General features: G+C 44.2%; 1 protein-coding gene across 1 annotated transcript in view; it reads right to left on the bottom strand.

The window, feature by feature from the left end:
• Window positions 1-25,866, bottom strand: part of DMGDH (dimethylglycine dehydrogenase) — a 530,714-nt gene that overhangs the window by 309,198 nt on the left and 195,650 nt on the right. The window contains exon 5 of the mRNA XM_085632255.1: window positions 18,911-19,115. Coding sequence (XP_085488381.1) covers window positions 18,911-19,115 — 205 coding nt within the window. The remainder of the gene's footprint in view (window positions 1-18,910; window positions 19,116-25,866) is intronic.

The following is a 25,866-nucleotide window of genomic DNA, read 5'->3' as shown; positions in this document are numbered from 1 at the left end:
TGTATTTGTCTAAAATATGCCAGAAGCATATATGATCTTCGTGAATCTGAAGGATGTATATTGCTATGTCCATCCCATCCATTGGTCCTAGATCAAGCAGAAGCCTATCTTTACATTCTGATTGATAATGCTTCCAGCAGAGGCTCTTAGGCTTTGCAATCTTAGACCAATACTTTCAGTCCTGGCGGGCCTATTCGTGACAAGAGAATTACCACACACATTTACATTGAGAGTGGGGATTCAATTCAATCTAAAGAAGTCTAAGATGGGCCAGGTCTTGGTTCTGACAGACCTTAGAGTATTCTTCTTGACAAGAGTGCAGGCAGAAAGGCTCAGGCCCAACTTATTGGAGCACTTGAGAAAGCCAGGTCAGACAGTAGAAGATTTCCTGAGAGTTTTGGGGTACGACAGCTTAGATGAGTTTATTTGGTGTCCCTTCTTCCTGGTTGCTGTGCCATGCTCCTGGTAGATCTTTCACCATTTGTCTCCCTCTTACTTTCTATTGATAGTGTCACTCCTCATGCATATCCTGTTCTAGACTGTAATCTGGATAGTGGTCATGCCATAATGTAGGAAGGTGGAATCTGACTGCATGGTTGCCCCCACTTTTTTCCTGGTGTTTGAATGGTTTTTGACTAGTCTGGCTGGGATCCTGCTATCCAGGACCCCAGCCTATCTTCTTACTCCCTTAAATGACTGGTATGCATATTAGATGCACTAGTGATTGGATACTGTGGTACCTTATGAGCCCCTAGTATATGGTACCTTAGGTACCAAGGGCATAGGTACTTCACAGGCCTACCAGGGGCTGAAGCATGTATTATGCCACCCCTGGGAAGCAGACTAAATCGGACACCACAGGCCTGCTACTGCAGCCTGGGTGAGGTAGTGTTTGCACTCCTCACTGAGGTATAGGTTCCCTATATCTCACCATACACACACATATAAACCTATCAGTCACCCCTAAGGCAGGCCCTAGCAATCCTGAGGGCAGGGTGCTTGGTTTACAATGTGAGGGGGAGCCTCTGCCTGAGCAGGGCCCCTCTGCAGCTGGCAGAGTCTATTCTCTGTGGCTGTTTGTGGATGCGGTTAAACCATATACTCTTAAGTGCATTATAACCTAGCGGTAAATGCTAACTTTGGGATGGCTATATCAAAACATGTCGTGTTTGGTGTCAAACGCTTTGGAATCATACCCCCACAGCAGTAACTGGTGTGGGAGTATGATCCCACCCTTCTAGAGGGATAGACATGTAGCTACTGTGGAAACACGGTAGAAGTCTGAAAGAGCCCTGGCATCACAAAATGGATGCCACCAGCACAGACACTGGACTGCCCCTCCTGCTGCTGACTGAAACTCGCAGTGGAGGAGGCCCAACAATAGGCATCCTGTCACAGGGAAGTGTAACCACCTTCCAGACGGATTTAGTGTATTGGGGCTGGGTGGGTGCACTCCTAGAGTACTTTGACGTCCTGCACTTGGGGAGCAGTAGGCTCCTCTGTGCATATGCCAGCTCAAACCGGTTCAGGGGCTACCTGCCCCTGCTCTGGCGTGAATCTGGACTAAGGGAAGTGGGTGTAACCACCCACTCCCCTGACCTTCCCATAGGAGTGGTCATAGAGCTAGTCCCTCCCTTTAGTATAAGATAGGGAAACCTTGCCATTGAAAATCAGATATCCCTGGACGACGCTCTACAAGAAGAATCCTGGCCCTTCGATGTTCCACTACCTTTGGAAGACTGAAGAATCTCCCTTGGAGTCAAGGAGTGACTCCCCTGCTTGGCAGGCACCAGAAACTTGAATCAATGGTCGCAAAACTTCCCGCTCCCGCTGGAGTCCGAAGTCCCTGCAGCTCTGGAAGTGAATTTCCTGACTTCTCGACGGCCATTGTGAGTCCCCAGCAAAGCTGAGGCGAGTGGACTCCAAGAGTGAAGAGGAACAGCAATACCCGGGTACCGTGCACTATTGTCGAGTGCAACCCCTTCACGACGTTCTACGAACTTGTGCATTGGACCACGTGTGGTCCAAGCCTCCAGCAAGATTTCCCTTGAAAATCAGAGGCCTACTTTGTCCTGAGTGACCGTGGGCTCCTGTGAAGCGAATCCTCATGAGGCATCTTCGCGATCCCTTGCCGGCTGGCTTGTGGGTCCCCTGAAGACTTTTTCATCAAACCAAAGGGCTCCTCTGGTTGCTCCAGGCCTGCCCTGACTTACCCCTGTTGGGTGAGTCCCTCAGATCTTGCTGGCTGCACTGCTGACTTTCTTCACTTTCCACTAGACTTGCTGTTGCCAAGGCTTGTTGGCTCCAATCCAGTTGCCGACACCTCAGTAAGCTGCAGACTTCGTGGGACACTCCGAATCCAGCTCCTGGTTGTTGTCAACGCCTCCTGGACCTCGTGGCTGAAGAGTCAAAACACCCTTGATCACCTGAAATCACCCGACGTCCGTGGGCATCTATCTTCCTGGCCCGTGTCACTGGCAAGTGACTGTGAACACTGTGCCTTCTGCTTTCAAGTCTTCTTCATCCTGAATCCAGCCTTGGATTCCACTGGACACTTCTCCAGTCTTCACAAGCAGCAAGTCTTCTTTGGCTCCCATTGAAAACAACGCCGCGACCCGACACCAAAAGACACCTATGCACCCGGCTTCCCTGGGTGAGGTAATTTGTGCACTCCGGTGCTCCTGTGGGTGGTGGCCCTCAAACTACTTACCTTGTAAGTGACTTGCTTGTAGACTCTCCCGAAGTATCCTAAAACTTTAAAATTCCAACCAAAAATTGCTCCATTGAAGTCTATTGGGATCCGTGGCTGTGTTCTCACACTGCATGCGTCTCCCGTGGGTCCTTTACTTACCTACCTTGGGTGGATTAGTGAGGCCCCAGCGCTTCTGAAGGCCCTAGGCCTTGTCCCATCGCAAGTTGATATTCCTAAGTCTTTTTTTTAGTATATGGTCTGGTACGCCCCTAGGGCCCCAGCCACATTTGTGCTTAACTTGTTGTGAAATGTTGATTTGTGCATATGTCCTTGACTTCTAATCTCATAAAGAGATTAGTAGAGTGTGTTAGAAATAAATACATATATATTTTATATATATACACCTTTGTGGTGTCCTTTCATTTAGTGATTCAAGAGATTATAAGGTAAAACAAGCTTCTTTACATTCCTCTAAAGACTTAGCCTGAAGGCTGCTCTCCACAGCTTCCACTAGGATAGCTTTTTTAAAAAGGTGGTCTTAAACCTATCTACCATAAGAGTCGAATTGTACTGGTGCAAGGTGGCCACTTTAACTAGTGACCAGCATATACCAGGCCAACTTCTCACATCACCTCATAGTCGTCACTGATGAGTGCTCTTGTTTTCCCCTATTGGAAGACTTATCGTCAACCACTCATGACAAAGTTATTGAGAGGCTGGATAACATTTTCGCGGCGGGGGACCTACATGCTTTTCTCAAATCGGACAATAGTCCACCTTTTAATAGCAAAGAATTTAAAGAGTTCCTTGCCCGGCCGAATGTCACGCAGCAGAAAAGCACACATCTCTGGCTGCAGGCTAATGAATGTGGAACGATTCATGGGCACTCTAAAGAAAGTAGTACAACGAGCTACAATGGAGGGCATTGATCTCAAGTCGGCGTTGTGCCATGCCCTTCATGGCTATCGATCAACTCTCCACTACACCATGGTTGAGAGTCCTGCCACCTTGATGCTTGAGAGAGCTTTGGGAACAAGGGTACCACAATAGACCTCGAATCGTCCACTGGATGCAAACAAGATTTGCAACAAGGACACTTGTCAAAAGTGTAAAATGAAGACTTATGCTGACAATGCAGATACATTAAGGACATGGTCTTTAACAAGGGAGAGCGGGTTCTAGTGAAACAAAAACAAAAGCCAAAGACGGATGCACTATTTCAAGTCGAACTATCACGAGTCGTGACCAGTAAACAACATATGGTGACAGCTCAACGTCCTGGAAAATCCATTACAAGGGACTCCTCACACTTTAAACCCTGCCTAGATGCTCGTCGGCTCCTGATGCCACAAGTGGAATCATTCTACCTGAGTGCCGAAATCAAGCATATGAAACAACATTAGAGACACTCGAAGGTGCAACTCATCCACCCCATCTACCTCATACCACTCGAGCTAGCAGATTTGTGCGAGCCCCTCAATGACACAAAGAGCTACAATGTTTATGTTGTCCGTATTTTTTATTTAACTAAGGGGGAGATATAGTGTCTTTAGCTCTTGTGCATTGGAACCATTTTGGTCCTATGCGTACTCCATACCGGAATTATGCAATTGGTTATGATGCAATGTGCACAGATTTCAGTTGTATACTGAGGAAACACAAACACATGTTACAGAGCTCTTTGTGTGGCATGGTCATTCGCATGCTCCCAGGCTGGGGGGGGGGGGACACTACAAGTACAAGGGATCCAGAAATGCAAGCAGCTAGAATACTCGGAGCAGGAGTACCCATCTGTCACCATGCAGGGGACTTTTTCATCCCAGAACTATTTAATAGCGTTTTTAATCTCCTTAAACAGAGTTTAAATCTCATTTTAGTCTTTCATTTTATGTACAAGTAGATCAGTTGATACTTGTAGTACCTTGAAGAATTACAGCAATGTAGTCTATTCTTTAGCTCTTCCAGTGAATGTTCAGTGCTGTGTCACTGTGCTCTACAATGGAATTCCTGGAGTAGACAGTTTCTACAAGCAGGTACACGTACCACCATTGATGATAGATATGTTGCTCAGTAAACTACATACCAAGTCCTTGAGAGGTGACATTTTTACTTTATAACTCGATAACTGTCAGTCTATTATTTGATATGGTACCCACTGATACGCCTTACCTTGGTTGCTTCTCACTGCCAGGATATTTGTTCATATTTAGAGGGAGAAGGCGAGCATAGCGTTATAGTGTACCAGGATGTACACAACAAGTTTTCAATGTCTCAGGAGCTGGTGAGGCGAAAGTGCTGATCCCAGTCATCCTAGAGGATCATGTCTTAAAACCAAACTACTGAAGACCACAGAAGTATGGGAGCTTTGTGACTAAAGATCCAACTCTCTCCGATGTTGAGCAGGGGCAATGGCCTCTAGAAAAATACAGGCACTTCAAAAGTGCAATCAATAGGGTTTAGGCAGGTTAGAAGGGGGCATAGTATTTAGTAAGTCAGAGATCAGGGCTAATGGCAGCATCTGAGAATGGGCCAAGATTTTTTTTTTTTTTTTACTGAAAACTTGTACTGCATCAGCTAGTCCTCCACATTGCCACTGCTTCTTAATGTCTACCCATCAACCAACCACACCAATGGTTAATGCTTCTGGTAGGTCTCATGCAGCAGTGTGGGGGGGGGGGGGAAGACAACCGTGAACCATGGAGAACGAGGGAGTTCTAGTGATTATTCACACAACCTTGTGATTAAAAATCTCAAAACTATGAGGCTCCAGAATGTATATCCCAAGTCATACAATCTTCCCCATGCTCTAGCTTCAGATCTACTTTTCTCCTGATAAACAGGCCTCTACCACACAACCAGTCATTCCCTGAACCCTTCCATGGCTGTTTCTGAGATCAATGTATTCCTCCAAATAAGAGTGTGACCTCAGTTACGCCAAATGGACTGGGTCAATATATTGCAACAAAACAAGATTTCCCTTCTGTGCCAGAATCATTTTGATAAAATGGTATGCACTGAACCAAAACCTAACAAACGAGTTTCTAGAGATTGCAGTTTAGTTGAATGCATTTATTATATCAAAATTCACATAAAAAAGCATAATTATTATTCTCACATTTTATTAAAATATATTTAAAAAATATTATTAAAAAATGATTTGGCTTAGTTGATGGATATGTGTAGAATTGTATGAATACATAAAGTGTTTTTCTATATGTAAATTGTGATAAAGATTTGGAATTCAGGATATTTGAAACCATCAACTAAGCCAAATCATTAAAAAAGATATATTTTTTAAATATATTTTATATATTAATCTAGAATGTTCTCTTTCATGTGAGGTACGGGATTAAGTAATCTCCCATTTTTAATCCTCCTTTATGCGGTTACATATGTTGATTTCTAAAAAGTAAAATCAGTGCCAGAACATTCATAGTCTCCAGCCTCACTTCGGTTTTTTAAATAAAAAACAGAAGACTACCGAAGATTTGAAATTGTGGGAGACACCAAGTTTGACCAATGAATTTCTGTTTGATTAAGTGTGTAGTAATGACAAAAAATTTATGTCTATGATATTCTCTCACTTTATTATATGTATTCACTGTGAAAAATCTTAATTTGGCTCTCTGTATAGAGAGATAATCTGCTTTGTAGAAATCCATGATTTCATTATATGTACTTTTTTATATAACTTTTTAAACCGGTTTTTATAGCATACAATTTCACATATTGGCTTTTGAAAGCAATTTGCATTATTTGGTGATATTGGCATGCTTGGGATGAATGGTGCATGATTTAACATCAGTTTGTTCAAACATATCCAAAGGGAATGATTTATTTTTGATTAACGGTCAATTTGGTGTCCTGTCCCTTTAGTTAAGGGAGACTCCTCTCTTGTTGTTTGAGACTTAAATCACCATCTTGCCAACTTTCAGGAACAAAAAGAGCTGAATCAAAAAAGTTTATTTTTACCACAGGTTTGGTATTTTTCTAGGCAGTAGCCCATTTTTCCGAATTTTTGTGCCTCCTTACCTACTTCCAGCTTGTGGTGGAAACAGGTGTGAAAGCTACAGATTTCAGAAAAGTAAACACATTAAGGAATTCCACATGAGGCCATTTGTGTAGATCCCTCAAAGTTGTTTCAAAGAAACCAACTGTAGAAATAAAAATAATATTGAATATGATTAGGAAAAATCAACCATTTATGATGTTTTCATCTGTAAGAACGTGTCACAATAGCCAATTTACAAAAACAATATACCATTACGTCTACTAGACCCTACTAGTCTCGGGATATATAGCGTTTGTAGGCTGTTCAAGACCCTGGGGTACCCAGAGCAAACAACTAAGCTGCACATTCCAATGTTTTTAAATTGTGTACCAAGTATAAAGCAATTCATATGGTAAAATATAAAGAGTGAAAAATGGACATGAAGGAAACCTATGCATTTCTGAAATGCACACTAGATACTGAGTATTGGAGCGTGTTTTTTTTTGTACACCTCTAAATTTGGGGTTACCCATACTATCATGCGAATCAGTGAGTATTTTGAAAAAAGTGTCTTCCCTCTTGCGCACTGGATTACATTTGAAAGCAACAAATGCAGAGAAATGCAATTAATATTAAGAAATGCTCTACTATTCTGTGTTCCCACAGGTCTCCTGACAGAAACATTACCTTATATGTATGGCCCAAAACCCAACCTGGAGACATCCTATTTCACCCAGCAGGATTCTTTTTTTTTTTTTTTTTAACAATGTGGGTATCTACGAACTTTGTGCCCTAGCTCACTTGCCACCCAGAAAAACCTACCATACCCAGATAGTTGTGAGAAGTAGACACCCAGCAGTGTCATGGTGTACCTTGTATGGCTCCCACCAAGTCTTCTTACCCAGAAGCCCGTGTAAACCTCAAACATTTGCTAAAAACACACATTTGTTCTCACGTGTCTGTGAGGGGAAGTTCTGAAATCTGCAGAGAGCTACGAATTTCCTACCAGTCTACCACCCAGCATTTTCTCCATGCCTCCCAATAAAAATGGTATTTCACTTGTGAGGGTGGACAGAGTGCTCGCGACACGAAAGGGCCCAAAATGCAACAGTGGTGGATCAAGTATTTCCACTCAAAACCAAGCCTTTTTTGTAATTTGGGTAGCAATGGATTTTGGGCCCTAGCTCAGCCAGCTCCTAAAGAAACCTACCAAACCTGCTCATTCCTGGCTCTCACTCTGTTTTTTTACCCAGAAGCCCTTGCAAACCTCAAACTTTGGATAAAAACACATTTTCCTCACATTTGTTTCATGGAAAGTTCTGGAATCTGCAGGTAGCCACAAATGTCCAACCACGAAGTGCTCTTCCACGTCTACAGGTATAAAAATATTGCCTCACTTGTGTAGGGTGGGCCAGCGTTCGCCACAAGAAAGGGTCCAAAATGCAACATGGACACATCAAATGTATCCACTGAAAACGGACTCTTCTGTGCAGTTTAGGTAGCTGTGAATTTTTCGGTGTAGCTCTGACAGCACCTAGGGAAGCCAACCAAACCTGCACATTCCTGAAAATTAGACACCTGGGTGGTATGCTTCCCATGGATCCCATGACATTTTCTTACCCGCAATTTCCTGCAAACCTCAAACTTTGTCTAAAATGGCACATTTTCATTACATTTTTGGGACGTTGACTTCTGGAATTGGCAGGGATCCACAAAAATCCTACCACCCAGAATTCCCCCTTTTGTCCTGATAAAAATGCTGCCGCACTTCTATGGCTGGGCAGAGTGCTTGAAACAGGAACGGGTCTAACCAGGTCTAACGGAGTCCCTCTGGGTGGACTCCCATTGACCCTAGTTTGACTAGTTCGTGTTGCTGGCACAAGGCCAAGCCTCACAAGTGGGGTAATATTTTTAACCAAGACAACTGGGGGAACGCTGGGTGGTAGGAATTTTGTGGATGCCTGCAGATGCCGGTAGTTTACATCACAGAAGCGCAAGGTAAAGGTTTGATTTTAGGAAATGTATGACCCCACAGATTCTGTAACATTCCTTCACATGAATTTGTGGAAAATGCAATACTTTAGGCAACGTTTGAGGTTTGCAGGGTAAAACATTGTGGGATCCATGCAGGGCACACCACCTTGGAGCATCTGTCTAGTTTTCAAAAGGGCTGGGTTTTGTTGGTTTCCCTGGATGGAAGAGCACAGGATCCACTAGGGAGATATATCAGTGGAAAGGGGGATTCTCCCCTTTCTAACGATATCTGCCCCTTTCAAATCGGTGCTTGGGGAGGGAGGGGCGGAGATATGCCCCCAGCACCAATTAAGTGAAAGTGAAATGAGCGAATCGGCTCATTTCACTTTAAGTAGGAAATTACATCAGTGTGCCATGCACGCGGAATGTCATTTAGACAAAAAAAGACAAGAATATGCAGCGTCAACAGATCTCACCTTTGAGCTCCAATGACTTTGCCAATGTGTTTATGCTGTACAGCGTTGGCAAAAATGCTTATGTTGCACAGCACAAACAAATAGCCAAAAAAAGGGCATATGGCCCTGTACCATTTTGTAGAAGCATGCAAATATCATGATGCATGCATGCATGCATGCATGCAACGCTGATGCCATTTTGTTTTTTATTTACCAATCCGACATCGATCAGTGGGGAAAAAAAACTTTAAAATGAGCTAGCACAAACCATTTGCATTTATAAAGCAGAAGGGCCAGCAGCAATTTAATGCCTGACTTAAAAAAAAAACAACAAAAAACTCAGAGAGGTTTACCTGCCTCTTACACTGACTAGGATTGTGGTTACTGATTGACCAGGGCTCATACCCCAGTCAACCAGTAATCCAATTTCTAACACTTTGGGACTACCAATTAGCTGGCATGAGGTTTTTTGGTGGAGTAAGAGCAAATGCAGTGGGGGCAGATGTTGCTGGTATTGGCAGAACTGTTTGTTGGTCGAGGATGTCCAGATTTATTAACAAATCCTGGAGAAAGTGATCTACTCTAAAATGCCACTCCAAAAAAGGTTCTAACAAAAGTTCGCTGCATTTCAAGAAACGTCCGTTCAGTCCTGGTCTGAATTGCATACATTAATAACCCTGATAATTTTGTTTAGCCAACCTTGAAACAGGGTGCTTTGAGATTTCCAATAATATGTCATTAGTGACTTGGCCACAGTCATAGAGATAACAAGCATTGAAAATGCAATAGGCCTCGCCTTTGATTAAGTTAAAGCCATTTGCTTTCCTAATTGTATTGTATAGCAAAGCAAATGGCTTTAACCTAACGAAAGGCGAGACCTGTTGCATTTTCAATGCTTGTTTTATAAGGCACAAGGAGAGGAAGTGATTGACCCAGATTTACAGCATGCTCAGCAGCAGGCCCGGTTCTAGAGGGTGGGCCGGGTGGGCCAGGCCCACCCAAACATGAGCCTGCCCCACCCAAACATGAGCCTTGGCCCTCGCAGTGAATCTGCCACCGATGTACAACAACAATAAAAACTGTTCAGATAACTTGTGATTTACGATCCTGCTGCAGAGCAACCATTTGTCTGTTGGTAGTTTTTAGATGCAGATAAACTGAATTTTATGGGAATAGCTCAGTGGGTTACTACCTCTGTCACAGATATCCTTGTGTTACTTGCAGTTCAGAAGTTACTATCATAACATAGGACAGTGACCTATGAACTGTCATCAAAGAACTGCATACAAACTTCGCTTTTTTGTGTTGTGATATAGTTAGAATTTCTCCATTCCTTGATTATTCTAATGTTACTAAAAAGAGTTTGTTTGGGCAATTATAAATTTTTATCAGTAAAGCCAACCCATAACCACTGGAGTACTCTTTAAATCCTGAGTTTGTGCTTCTCCAGACCAAATCCCCGTACAATATATTGCCCACCAGTATGGATGAAGCGATTTCTACACCTTGTAATCCTTATTGGCTTATGTGACATTCCGCGTAAAGTGATTTATTGTCTCTGTATAATGTGTGTTTTGTTATGTAAAGTACTGTGACACCCTACACTGATATGAGTAGCACAATACAGCAAATGGAATAGATATGAGAGAGGGGCAACGGAGAGATGAGGGGCACTAGTGGAGGGTGGCAGTGAAGGAATCCCAGGAAGAGATCATGGGGTGGGGGGTAGCTACGGAGAGATGAAGGGCGCTGGTGCGGGTGGCAGTGAGGGAGTCAGAGGAGGAGGAGGTCACAGGTCTCCTCTGTCAGCTCTCTGACAGAGGAGGTCAGAGAGCTGAGGGGCACTAGTGGAGAGTGGCAGTGAGGGAAGCCGAGAAGGAGGTCATGAGGTGGGGGAACTACAGAGAGATGAGGGGCACTGGTGGAGGGAGCAGTGAGGGAATCCAAGGAGGAGGTTAAGGGGTGGGGGGGAAACTACAGAGAGATGAGGGGCACTGGTGGAGGATGGCAGTGAGGAAATCTGAGGAGGAGGTCATGGGTGGGGGGAGCTATAGAGAAATGAGGGGCACTAGTGGAGAGTGGCAGTGAGGGAAGCCGAGGAGGAGGTAATGGGGTGGGGGAACTACAGAGAGATGAGGGGCACTAGTGGAGGATGGCAGTGAGGGAATCCGAGGAGGAGGTCACGGGGTGGGGGGAAACTACAGAGAGATGAGGGGCACTGGTGAACGGTGGTAGTGAGGGAATCCGATGAGGGGGTCGTGGGGGGAACTACAGAGAGATGAGGGGCACTAGTGGAGGGTGGCAGTGAGGTAGTCCGAGGAGGAGGTCACGGGGTGGGGGGAACTACGGAGAGATGAGGAGAGCTGGTAAGGGTTGCAGTAAGGGAATCAGGGGAGGAGGTCATGGGGTGGGGGGGAACTACAGAGAGATGAGGGGCACTGGTGGAGGGTGGCAGTGAGGAACTCCGAGGAGGAGGTCATGGGGTGGGGGAACTCCAGACAGTTGAGGGGTGCTGGTAGAGGGAGCAGTGAGGGAATCTGAGGAGGTGGTCATGGGGTGGGGGGCTACAGAGAAATGAGGGGCACTAGTGGAGGATGGCAGTGAGGGAAGCCGAGGAGGAGGTCATGGGGTGGGGGGGAACTGCAGAGAGATGAGGGGCACTAGTGGAGGGTGGCAGTGAGGGAATCCGATGAGGGGCTCTTGGGTCGGGGGAACTGCAGAGAGATGAGGGGCATTGGTGGAGGGTGGCAGTGAGGGAATCTGAGGAGGAGGTCATAGGGTGTGGGGGAGCTACGGAGTGATGAGGGGCACTGGTGGAGGGTGGTAGTTAGGGAGTCTGAGGAGGAGGCCATGAGGGGGAGTGGCTACGGAGAGATGAAGGGCACTGTTGGAGGGTGGTTGTTAAGTTATCTACAGAGAACGAGGTCAAAAAAGAGGTCAAAAAGACTTTTGCACCAGCACTAAAGCCGCCCTGTCATGGCCTTTATGGTTTTGTTTATTTAATTAACAGTCAGGTGATTAGGACAACTGTGGAGCATACTTTAACATGCATGCTGATTACATTTACTGCTATAAGTTTGAAGGTGATTTTACTATTGGTTTTTACTGGGAATAATGAAAGTGGAACTGAATGGTGGTGTAATGGAGAGGGGTGGTAGGAAAGTGGATAATCAAGCCTGTAAGGGAGCGTGCTGCACAGTCAGGGGTCAGGTGGAGGTAGTAATGAAGAGGGTTTCTCCCTGAAGGCTCGCACAGAGGGAGCCCGAGTAGAGTCACTTGCTAGATACTCCCACCTTAGAAACCTCCTCTTCCCATCAAAGGGACATTTCATGGAAGAAAATCACTTTTTGAGAGTGATAACATTTAGAAAGAGACTTGGAAAAGAGTGTGTTTTACTGTACCTTGTAAGACTAAGGAGAGAAAAAGGAGGGCCCAGAAGCAGGCATGGCTAGATATATAAGCGATAAATCGGGCCAACAGTGGCCCACCCGAATGTACTTTTGGCCCACACAAACAAAAATTCCTGGAGCCGGGCCTGCACAATAGACGCCGAGACTCGAACCTGGTTCCCATTTTCTAAAAAGTCAGCAACTCTAGCCATAACGCCACATCCTCCCCGACAACCCTACATGCCGGGGTAAGGTGGCTGTAGACGGTGAGATGTGAGAGGGAAAATGTATGTGCTGTGTGTGAGTGCTTTCTTTGGGATTTTTTGGCATTTTGCGGAAGCTCTTAAAGGAAGGAACTAGTTAAGCGGTTTACTCTTTATTAGTGAGGCTTGTTTAAAAATTGTGTTTGACGGTTTATTAACTGCAAATCTGACCCAATAAAATGCGGCCTTTTTCACTCTATGGTGGTCTGTGGTTTATGTCAAATATCGCACGATATAAGTGTTTAAATATAGGTTTCAAGAATAGCAATTCAATTGCAAAATCAAAGCCCGTGATGAAAAACGGGCCTCGTTGTAGTAAATGACCTCTCGCGCCGGCGTTGGTAATGCAATGCTGCTGAATATGAAACTGACGGAATGCGCTCATTTTCATTAAACATTTGCAGCTGTTCTTGTCTCTGCTGCTACCTCATCCTGCTGCTGGTCCTCCTCAGGACAGATTCTAAAAGTGGCAAATGCAGAAGAGGTTCCAACTAGTTTGTTCCAGTTCTTTGGCAAGGGCAGGCTAGTAAACACGCCCTCCCTGTAAGCCTTCGTTTCTTCCAAGCTGATCCCTGGAGGCCTTGGCAAGGCCTGACCCTAGTAATGATCTGAGGGGGTGGGGTGGAACGAAGGGCGCCGATTGGTTGTGGGATATTGTATTACTGCAGGTCATCAATGTGACTTCAGGGCTCGGAGCCGGCCCGGGAATGTGAGCAAAGTTGGCATCAAATGTCAGGCAGCACAATCGAGGGAGAAGGCAAACACTTCTCACATTTTGCAGGGCACGCGCGCTAACTGATTCCACGTGGCGAAACTGGGATCACACAGTCAGTCAGCGACTGTTACAGAGCATGGATGGCGCAGCAGAAAAGATAAAAGTCGCTTACTGAGGAAAGAAAGCGTGTGCTAGTAATGAAGTCCATCAAAGTGATGGCAGACAAAAAAGTAATTTCCTAATATATGGTAGTACTGACCAGGGCCGGACTGAGAACCAAAACCGGCCCCGGCAAAGTGCTCGGCCGGCCCCCCGGGGCTTGGGGGTGCCGCCGAGCTCTTAGCCAGGGCCGGTTTTCGGCCGATTTTGTTACAGGGCCGATTTTGCAGCTATGCTGCAAAAACGGTCCTGTAACAAAAACGGCCCCCAGGGCCCAAAACCGGCCCCCACCCGTGCGGCGCACCGGCCGGTGCTCGCTCAGGCCAGTCCAGCCCTGGTACTGACAGAATTTAAATGGGCTTTCGCCACTGATTATACCAACGTTCATTAACATTATAACATAACAATATTATTGCAAGTGAATGAGGTAAAATGAATGCCAGAAGGATGAAAAGTAAAACAGTTTGAAGGCACTCCCGTAGCAGCATCCCTGAGCCGTTTCCCAATATATTCAGTCTATTGTTCAAGCTTGAAACAAGTGTATTTAAAGACGTTTCCAAGCATAACTCACAGGCTCGGAACGCCTTTTACATGCGGCCTGGGTCTGTGATGACCCGTGCTGAGTCCATTTCCGACTCAGCATCTATCCCAAGCAGAGGCGCAACTAGAGTCAAATTTCGGGGGGGGGGGGGTTGGGGGGGTGCTAAGAAAAAATTTCGGGGGGGGGCTGATTCTCCAAGCAAAAGGCAGAGTGGAGCTGCAGGGGCTCTAAGCAGGGAGGGAAAACTATCAAAGACTCATTAACAAGCTTTTAAAGACCTGTGAAGTACTCGGGTGCGGCTGTGTGAATGCATGGGAGGCTGTGTCTTCCCGGGCAGACAAACACGACGGGGGGGGGGGGGGGGGGGTCCTCTTCTTAGTCACAGTCCTGGATTCCTTCCCCCCCTTTTCAATACTAAATCAGTATCGTTCAGCTACGCTATTGTTTGATGCATTGCAGAACATTTCAATGGTTTATAAGGCAAGCATATGCATAAAAGGGAAGCAATGCATTCTGTATATTGCAAGCGCATACATTATATATTCATATCCAGGGGCGTAGCTTTACTGGGGTGGTAAAGGTTTGGGTGTGACACACCCCAAATAAATTCATCCTTGGCTTGGTACTTGTGTTTGCGGCACTGAGTCGGGTCTGGTGTCAGTGGTTTTACTTGCTGTCCTGGCTTCACTAAGAGTAAGTTTTAACTTGTTCATTTTTTGGATCAGGATAGTGGCGGCTCCTCCGCTAAGGCGGAGGAGCGTTGCCCCACTGCGTGGCAGCAGTGAAGTAAAGGAAAAATAAAATGATAATAACTTGATGTTATTCTCATTTTATTTTGTCGTGCTGCAGCAGCTTGGCTGGGCGGGGCTGCTCTGATGTCAGAGCAGGGGGAGGAGTGGTGGACACACTCTGTAAGTGCGCATGAATGTTTGGCCGGCCGTCTCGGGCCAGCCAAACATTCATGCACACTTTGAATGTTCTCCACCCAGTATGTATTACAGGCTGGGTGGAGAACATGCCCAGGCTCCCACTGCCCGTCTGAGACCAATCACGACGCTGCATTGCAGCGTTGTGATTGGCTTTGGGCAGCCAGGGTGTGTTTTCTGTTCCGGCCGGAGCAAGGGACTACGGAGGAGAGACGCAGCGAGAAGGTAATTGTTTTTTAATTAGTTTTTTTTTAACACAGACTAACAGCTCTCCTTTTGAGCAATAGCATGCTTTCACTTTCTTCCTTGGAAAGTGGACTAATGTGCATTTCTACATATAAAATGGGCTTGTCCAAATCCTAAAATTAGGAAGTGTCCCATTGTAAATGACTAACTACATGGTATCTGGCTGCATTACTATTTAGCATTTTTCATTTTTACACATTTTGACTAGGGGTGGGTGAAATATTCCGTTCTGCTTGCGGAATGGCTTCTTCGTATGTGACTCCAGGACGGTAAGTTTGCAAGCGAGATTTGGCATTCCCTAGCATGATTTCTGGTTGCTAGGAAGACATCTATTTTTCTAATGTGGGCAATCGCAGGCGGTCGGGACCATTCATGGTCAGAAGGATGCCATTCGCGAAGAAAATCTACTTTAGGGGCAGGAAAATTAACCAGAGTATCGGCGCCCTCGGGCTAGCCACGTGGTGCTGTTTTTTCAGCATGTAATGTGCTGCCAGCACTAAATCACAGTGTGAGCAGCACAACGGGCCTATTTCTGCCCATTGGCGGAACTCTGCGGACTCTCACTGAGTTTTTATGTCACTCCGCAAGTTAAGCCCACCTGTTGTTTCAACTTGACACTATACATGCGGTCAGAGCTATATCTTGGATTGTGGTGCAGGTGTTAATTCGTTGTGAACTAACAGACTGTGCAGAAAGCAGAGCAGTACCAGCTCACAGGTGTCCTTTGTTTGGTAACAAAGGTACACATTTTGTTTCTGGGCTCTGAGACTGACCTCAAATAACCGGGTCTGCTTCTGCTGTTTCCTCTCCAAACGTGCTCAGAAAGGGTAGGCCCCGACCTGGAGCATAGCTCACGTACTCATTATTTATTCCTTGTGAATAATTATCTTGGATGCTGAATAAATGTGCCAACATTTAGCAATAGCTCGACAGATATCTTGTAAAATCTGGTCAGCCCCACGGCTACTGATGCTTTATCCAATGGGATTCGTACCTACCTTCTCTGCTACGTTTTTGTGAAACTTTAAAAACACATTTATTATTAAATTTGATTCCAGAGTTGCAATTATTTTAATATTTGCCAAGATGAATTATTCAGTTAATATCTGAAATAAACTGTTTTTCTTTAAAATGGTATTGTTAATACCACATTGTTTTTCTCTCCAAGATGAATTTCCATCACTCATTTCTGGTGCTGTGGACTGAAGCACTCACTTTCGTTTAGGATGAAATATTAAGAACACTTCAAAATAGTAAATAATAAAACTGTTAAAATGAACAGGTCTTTGCCTGTATCCAGGTTAGGGTGTGTCCCAGATTGTCCTTTGCCAGTGCAGTCCCAGCTTGCCAATGGTTGTCACGCCACCAGCATTCAAACTGTGGGGCCACAGGCATATGTAAGGTCTGAAAGGTATTGAAGTCCCTCCGCGTGATATACATAGGCTGCCAAATGTTGAAGGCTATTACTTGCCTTCCGCAAAAACTGCAATATTTATGGGTTTCTAGTCTAATGCAGTGGCGCTGAAGCAGCCAGGTAGTCGCCGATTCAAAAGTGGCACAAGTAATGACCTGGTATCTATGCATGATTTGTCCCAAAAAAAACAAATCTCATGGCTGGTAGTAGACTTGAGGGCATGGCATGAACTGCCGGCCGCACAGGGTGACTTCCATAGTAAGATTTCACTATGGCCACAAACTATCTTCTGTATCTAAGACACACCCAAAAGGATCCTTTTAATAGTGGAAGCTACTCTACTCTAAATTTGGAAACTATATTCCATTTGAATCGTTGTACATTATACAAATCGAAAAGTATCTATGTACTTATTGAGTCCCCAGCTGAATGGCTCAACATGAGAACATTCACAAGTAGTGGACAGGTAAAATACATGCCAGGGTGCATACAGTCTAACCTCGTGTAGGGGCAGCTGAAAGTTAGTTTCAAGTGATTATAAGGTGACATTTTGGAAACTGTAGGCTCAAAATCTAGAACTAATCAGACTGTTGTCTCAGACGTAATGGAACTGGTCCAGACTGGGCACATCCTGTTCTAGAAGTGGATATTCCACTTCCCACAGTTGTTCATTCTAGCAGAGGGGCAGTTACCAAATAGCTGGTTCAAAATATCTGGCTACAAACAGATACCACAAAACCACCGGCCGGAAGAACAAGGAAATAAATACGTCAACAGTTTATACAGGTTTTGTAAAATTACCATTGCCACTTGAGGGGAGAATAGGGATAAGAAACATGGTCGTGGCGTATTGTAAGAAATGTGCCTTTTCTTCGTGCTCACCTCAGATTTATTTTCCTTTTTAAGGACCCTATGTTTGCTGACTTTAGAACTCTGTGCACTTTACCCCTGGTAAGCACTAGTATGCTTGTGCTCCTCTTATAACCATGGTTAAACTGGCTAATTCCTAACTGACATTTAACTTGCCAGTGATCCCTATGATGGAGAGAGTTTATCCAACGCCTGTGACCCCCATATAATCATGGTTCAACTGGCTTATGCCTAAATGAATATTTAACTTGCCAGGGAGTCCCTATGATGTAGAGAGTTTATCCTGCGCCTGTGACCCCCACATAACCAGGAGTAAACTGGCTTATTCCCAATTGGCATATTTAACTTGCCTGTGAGTCCCTTTGATATAGAAAGTTTACCCAGGGTCTGGAAGTTACATGCCACCAGATATTGTGCCATCCACTATAGTGGCAGTACAAACATGGCTTGAAGACGACCCTGTGTTGCCAGACTACTACAATGTAAAACCTGCAGTTCTACCTGTTAAAATAACCCTTTTTGACTGTTCCCATTGGAGGACCACAACCAGGGCTAATTTGCATATGGCTCTAACTAATCTGAAATGGCATTGTGGTAAAAAAACAATGGGTTGAAATGCTACTTGAGCAATTGCACAGCGTAGGATTTTTTGCAAGCACTCCTCCCATCACCTTTTCTGTGCTTGATGTAACACCCTAAGTTTCAAGGGTATGCCAAAACATGGGTCCAGGGCTCACTCTAGAACTGCACCAAACTACTCCTCACTGATGAGCCCCAATAGAGCAAAAGGGATCTTGAGTTGCTTGTGTCCCAGTTCAGGAAGAACTGTTCCCATTGGAGCAGGGTCAAGACTGATTTGTATATGACTGGGTCTAATCTGAAACGGCACTGTGGGCAAAAACAGACTGGATTGGAATGCTACCCGAAGCAATTGCCTAGTAGTTAGATAATTTGCACGCATTCCTCCCTCCACTTCTTGTGTGTAACTCAGCCACGCCATACTTTTTTTACCCTCTGTTCCTGCAACCTTAACCGGGTTCTTCATTGTACTTTTATTTAGCTCTAAGTAGGTATGAAAACATTTTGTACAAGCATTTACTATGGTGCTGTGCCCACAACTACACTTCTGTGTAAGTCAGTGTAAACAAAAGTAGGACAGTTCTAAACTAAACACTAAAGCTGCTTTCCAAACCTGGTCAACAGAAGGAGTCTTGATGAGGGTCCATCACTGTTGACATTGTTTAAGTCATGGGTTGGTGCAACATTAATTCTTACCTGCGGTATTTACAATCCTATTAGCATGTATTGTTCCATTTGGGGTCTCCACATCCCATGAACCATCTGACCTAGGAGTCAGTTTTGTCACCTGAGCTGGAAAATATAGCTGGGCTCCATACATTCGGGCTCCAGCTGCCAAGGCCATGGTGAGCGAGTAGGGATCAATATGGCCATCACCTGGATTGTAAAGACCTGCTAAAACCTAGGAAAATTGAAAATAAATATATTCAAAATAATTTTCCAAACAATTAAATTGTTAAGCATGTGCAATTTAATAATCATTACAGAATCTAAATTAGCTTTCTAGCGCCTTGGGGCAGCAGTGCTGTATTAAAAAAATTAGGACAGATTATGACGCGTTTAAAACACTTGAAAATTAGATCTGGGCAGAAGCTGAAATTTTGCCCAAGGTCCTGTCTACTAAAAATCTCAAATATATATCCTTCCTTACCATCAATACAGAGGACCCTGAAAATCATCAAAGCATGGGTCATACACCTGCTGGAGCTGGCCAATTATTTGGCCAATGGGTGTCCCGTTTAATGACTGCACAAATCACCTGCACTTTTTAACCATCTGGCAAACAGTAAGCTTCTGTTCCCATAACGCACGTGTTGTATGAATTTTCCAGTATCTCCATACAAGAGATATTATGACTTTTCGGGGCTCATTCGACTCTGTAAAAAACATGACGCTGGTTTTACAAAGCAACAAAGGTTACCTGCCGCATCATGGCCCTTGAGGTTTTAAAACAAGAATTGTTGTCCTGGGTTATTTATTTAATTTGCTATCAACTATTATAGAGTCTGTGAACAAACCGCTACATTTTCCTAAAAAACGTCAACATGGTAATCTCCGGAATTCCATTCCTTTGAAATTTAAATGAATTTACCAAATTTAGCTGCGTCACTTGCTTTGGGACATTAACTCTTTAGAAAAAACGGTGTCCTCTAAAGTCTGTGTTCACAGTTTTTTGGTGTTCAGAAGCAACAGGTGTCATGGTTAGGCTTTTGGCACCTGCAGCATTGCTTTTAAATTTTTCCATTTCCGCAGCAACAACTACTAGAATGCATAGTAAAAAACAAGCATTTGCAATAGGTCTCGACTTTGTGAGAGTTTGAGCTATTGGCATTGTAAATGACATTGCCTTTTAATTATGTGTTTACAAAAGCTGTGAGCAATGCGTAAACACCGCTTGCAGGTTTTGTAAACACATAAATAAAAGGTATTGCCATTTACAATGCCAATTGCTCAAACTACCGCAAATGCGAGACAAATGGGGCCGGGTTCCAGGTTCTGGATTAACTCTGGAACCCCTGGTCGACGGATCGTTGGTTCCTGCTTAAAAGTGTGGAGGGAAGAAATATCTTGTTCGATTAGAATTCACAATCTCAACAAAGCCAAGAACAATTGGACATACAAACACCTCAAAATGAGGGTATAGAAACACATCGGGACTAATACAAAGCCAAACCTACGGGAAAAGTTGAGACGGTGGAGCATACAAAGGATGACCAGTTCTAGAACCGGAACACAGGCAATGACAGCCCCTACATCAAGATTATTATTCAATGGAGGTTCGTAAATAGAAACCATTAGTCTGTCCCTACACTACCACTAAAGTGAAATCTCTACATAGCATTTCCCCAGGCAAGTTCAGAAAAAGTTGCCAGCGCGTGAAGACTTCCTAAAAAATACACTCACATTGCATGGGGTCAAGTAGCCTAAGCTACAGAGCTCATTCTTAGATGCTCCTTCTCTCTCCTCTAGATCACCTCTCCTAACTCAGCCCCCGGGGTACTGTCCCTATTTCCAACATGAAAATCCTAGGTCACACCCATTTTCACATCAGGCGATCATCCCTTCCAGCTAAACACCTCCTCATAGGTAACTTTCCAGTTGGTTTTGATACTTCCAGCCTCTGGCTCGATTACCTTGATTCCCAGGCCTTTTCCAGTAAGAAAGAACACATGTCACATTATCAGCACCACATGTTCAAATGTATCCTCTCCTCCCTAAGACTAACTCCTAAAACAAAAGTGTTATTTTAACTAAGAAAGATGAATTCCTCCACCAACAACAGAAACGTGAGAAAGCAAAGATTCTGCATACACATGAACATTACAAATAAAACATTTTTGAGAGCCAGGGTAAAATACACATGAGGCCTACAGAAAAACTGCTAACATAAGAATCATTACAAAACGCTGTTAAATATACATACGCATAAATATTTAAATCAGTGCTTTACATAGTCAGTATATTAATTTCTCATTAGTCATTTATAAACAAACATTCAGATTTCCTCATTTAGGACACAATTAAAATGTTAATTTCTCCACATTGTACAAAATTCCTCTATCACTTAACTTTACACGTTATTACAGTACACGTTCTAATGACCAATTGTTAACACAACAAAAGAATATATGCAGGTGCAAACTACTCGTGATTATAATACACCTATACAAATTGAAGAGCACAATCGCACTCTATCAGCCCCCCCGATGACAAGTGTCATCACAACCAATTACAATTCCCTGTAGAAAAAACCGACCTAAAGAGAAGTCGTAGCCAGTCTTCCCTGTCGAAACCTTTCTAAGCTTTTGAGATTCTCATAGTGACTGTCCTGCAGCCTCTCCATTCTTCTCTCCCATTGCCTAAGAGAATTCTCAACCTATCCTGCCTTATGCCACTTATAGGCTATCATCGCTCCAACCAAAAGAATCACAGAAGTGACAACCATTATGATGGACTTCAAGATGCAACCAAGAAATCCTTTCCCAAGGTTCGCAAATCAACTTCCAACCTTTACAAATCCTTTTTCAACCTTGTCCCAAATCCCTTCTGTTGCCAGACCATGTATCACATGGTGTATCTCAGTGATGTTACTTATATACTTCCTCAGATCCTTGCTATTGTCTGGGATAGAAGCACAACACTGTTTAACCCTCATCATTTTACAGACTCCGCCCTCTTTTGCTAACACTTCTAAAGCAAGACTGTTCAGCATCACCACCGCTCTTATTGACACCATCTCTCCATCCACAAGCAACAAAGACTGAGCTGTATTTGCTGACAACTTGTCCACAATAGTTGACAACCTTCTAATCTCTAGGTCATTCAAAACCACTCCCAAACTTGGTATCATTGCTCCAAATACATCTCCAACAATCTCTCCTGTACTTGTACCTCGCGTCTCTCTATGGTATACTCCACCTTCCAACGGTCCCAAATTTTCAACATGGTATATCTTGGGAAAGACAACAGCCACATAACATTTGCCACACCAATTCGTGACAATCGCACATACGCATTATTCTCACACATGAAATACACATTTGGCACCACTTGTACCACTTCTTGCAAAAATGTCTTCGAAGTGGCTTCAATTGTGAAAATGTGATTACACACACACTGTCCCACAAAGATCCTATCATAATAGGTCTGCACCTGTCTGATGCAATGTTTCCCTCGCTGTTCAAAATTTAAAGCTATTGGACCATAACTCCCTTTCACCTCATGAGCTAACTCCTTGGTCCACTCAAATTTCCCTCCTCTACTGTTGGGTTTAGCCATAACTGCCTACGTCTATCCTCTACTTTATCTACAAACTTCTTTTCTACATCAGTCAATACACAAGTTAAATTGTGGCGGTGAGCGTAAACTGTATCTTATGTAACAGTAGGTATGAAATACTTCAATATCCTCTCTTCCTGCTTATAGTAATCATACTAATTCAGGTTTTTGTAGGCTGAAACTTCTGAAAGCACCAAATCATAGTTGGAGAAATAATATTCATAGTGACCTTTCCCGTAAAACATGCTAAGCAACAAGCTACATGTGATACCATATGTCAGAGGCAGGCGATGATAGCTAATCCCCTCAACTGACGCAGGCAACTGCATACACACATAACAATCCCTCACACACATCGTATTCACATATCCATACAACTTTGCATAAGCATTCAACGTATAATCACCCTTAGACAAATCCACAGGCAACATGTGACTAGTTTGATCTAGCATAGCTTTGTCAGGTCCAAATTTACTCTCTTTTGTGTTAGAAGTCGTAGGTGTGGATGTCCCCTGCACTCCCACCCCATCAACTTCTACTTCATGTGAAATTTTTACAGACATAATAATAACTACTGCCATAACTACTATTACTCCTACTATAAATGTACCTATTATACACCTTGCTCTATGGTTCAGATTTCCAGACTCCATCTTTAACTGAGTTCAGGTTAGCACAGCAGGAGGATCCACGCAAAGTCTCTTTCTCTGCCTCTTACTGCTGATCAACAAAGTTCATGCACAGTTTCTTGGAGTCTTGAAAACCAAGTTCACAGTTCGTCGTACAATTACTTACACAGCTCAAAAAGACTTCCTTAGCCCTCTTTCTTCTTCTACAGAAAATCCCTAAATGTATTCTTCTTCTACTTGGGCCTATGTTATCTTTTTTAAAGCAAAAGCATCTTATTTACAGTTTACAGTTCAATCAACCATACCTCACAAGATCAGAGCCAATCTCAATGACACGCTGTAGAATTTCAAGGCAAACTGCTGCAATCTCCTGAGCCAGTGGCTGATACTCCAAGGTTGAGAATGACAGATCTCTCAGAACCAAAACCCTTACGCCACTCAAGATAGGAGGATTTGGTACAGTCACTGTCAACACTCCATTGGCTTCTATTCCAGGGACTAATAGTTCAAACCCAATAGTAAGTTCGGAAACTCTGCTGGCCAGTCATGAAGACCTCAGTCTCCTGGTCCCCACTGTTCCTGGCATCTGTGATCAGATAAGTCCACTTCGGGGCAGAGTACCTCTGGCATGGTACTATTGCTCTTCCCAATCTCCTTAAACCCTCCTGAGCTTGCTCTGTGTCCCTTAGCTCCGATTCAGACGTTTCAGATACAGGGGCAAGGTCTCTTTCAGGATAAAAAGTCTCAAGTTTTGCCTCTTCTGTCTCACAGGCTATGATTCTCTTGCAATTTCTGCTTTCCTTTGCTACACCTGACCGCTTTCTGCACCAGTTTCTTCAGCTGAGTCTGACTCGCAACGTTACCATCTCCCTCAGAGTCAATACCTGGGTCTTGTGTAGCGTTAACCTCCTCAGCTTTCTCTGGTGGGTAACCAGCCTCATCAGGAACCCCCGCAGCTTGGCTTGTCCTCTCCAGTGGTTTCGCAGCAATGGCTGGATTTTACTTCAGAGAGAGGAGCTATTTAATCAAAGGGTCCTGAAATTCGGCGGGTAAGGGAGGCGTGAATCCAGTTCGGCAAGCCTTCACACTTAACAGCTGTATTTGTCACCAAAATCACCTGGTACGGACCTCTCCAGTGAGCATCAAGACAGTTCTTCCTCACATGCTTCTGGACAAGTACCTAATTACCTGGGCACAACTCATGGCAGAGATCCTTCGAAGTCGATGTAGTCGCAGCTTCAACCTGGTGAGACACAGAACGGACCACGTCCGCCAGTCCTTTGCAATAATCAAGGATCAAATCATCGGTGATGTTTATCAATGCTGTAGATGGCGCTGCTGGCAAGTGCATCGCCCTCTCCATCAATATTTCATGGGGCAAAAGTCCTGTCCTCCTATCGGGAATGCTACGAACACTCATCAGCACCAATGGCAATTCATCAGGCCATTTCAAAGACGTGAAAGAACACACCTTCGCCATTCGCATTTTGAGAGTTCTGGTCTGTAACAGTGCAACCTCTGATCAACTTGTAAAGCCATACACAACAGCTTCATAATCTCACTGAGGATGTGCGTTCCACTATCCGACTTCAATGAAGTTGGAAATCCGAAGCACAATATAAATCTCCCTAAGCAGCAGCTTTGCTACCATGAGACTATCACACCTTCTGGTTGGATATGCTTCCACTCACCTTAAGAAGACACACACCACAACCAGAATGTATCTCACACCTTTCAATGCTGACCCCTGTTGCAGCAACGGATCCGAGACATCCGGGCAACGCTGAAGCTACAGGATCCAATGTAGCTGAAAAGTAGGCAACTGGTCTACAGACACCTCCATATGTAATGGTGAGTACAGACAGTGCACAACCCTTCCGCTCGCAACAGAATAATGAGAATGCTTTGTTGTAAGCAGGCATTCCTAGAGCCGGAGCGCGACACAGGCTTTCTCTCAGCTCCAAGAAGGCAACCAAACAGTTGTTATCCCATTGTACCAGATCACTCACATCCTTGTGTGTTAACCTCTGCAAAGGTTTTGCTTTCAATGAGAAGTTGGAAATCCACAGACAACAGTACCCAACCATTTCCAAAAACATCCAGACTTCCTTTTGTGTGGTAGGCGCATTCATTTTCATGATCGCCTAAATGCAGTCTGGTTACACCTTCCACTTGCCTTTCTCAATGTGATGATCCAAATACTGGACTTCAGGCTAACAGTACTGGAGTTTGCTTAGGGACACTTTGTGCCCGTTTTCTGCCAGGTTGTTTAACAGTGCAACAGTATAGATCCTGCAAGCCTCCTCCGTCTCCGATGCAATCAGGACGTCATGAATAGTACTGAACTCTGAGGCAGTATTAGACTTTCAATGTTCTTTTTCAAAATCTGATTAAAGATTGATGAACTCTCAGTATACCCTTGTTGGATGTGACACCACGTTGGCACATGATTTTCCAGATGGAACGCAAACAAAAATTGGCTTTCCTTGTGTAAGGGTATCGAGAAAAACGCTGGACATAGATCAATCACTGTAAACTATTCAGCCTCACAAGGAATTTGGAACAAGATCACAGATGGATTCGGTACCACAGGACAATATGGAACTACGATCGTGTTGACCTTTCGCAGGTCTTGCACGATCCTGTACTTCTTGCTTGGCTTCTGCAATCCCCCTTTATAGGAGAATTACATGGGCTCCCCATGATTTCCTTCAGAATACCTTGCTTGATCATTGACTCAATCAT

This window comes from Triturus cristatus, chromosome 2_1 (assembly GCF_964204655.1).
Source record: "Triturus cristatus chromosome 2_1, aTriCri1.1, whole genome shotgun sequence".
NCBI classification, from domain to species: Eukaryota; Metazoa; Chordata; class Amphibia; order Caudata; family Salamandridae; genus Triturus; species Triturus cristatus.
The sequence above is the reverse complement of the archived record's forward strand: the minus strand, read 5'-3'. Positions and strand labels throughout refer to the sequence as shown.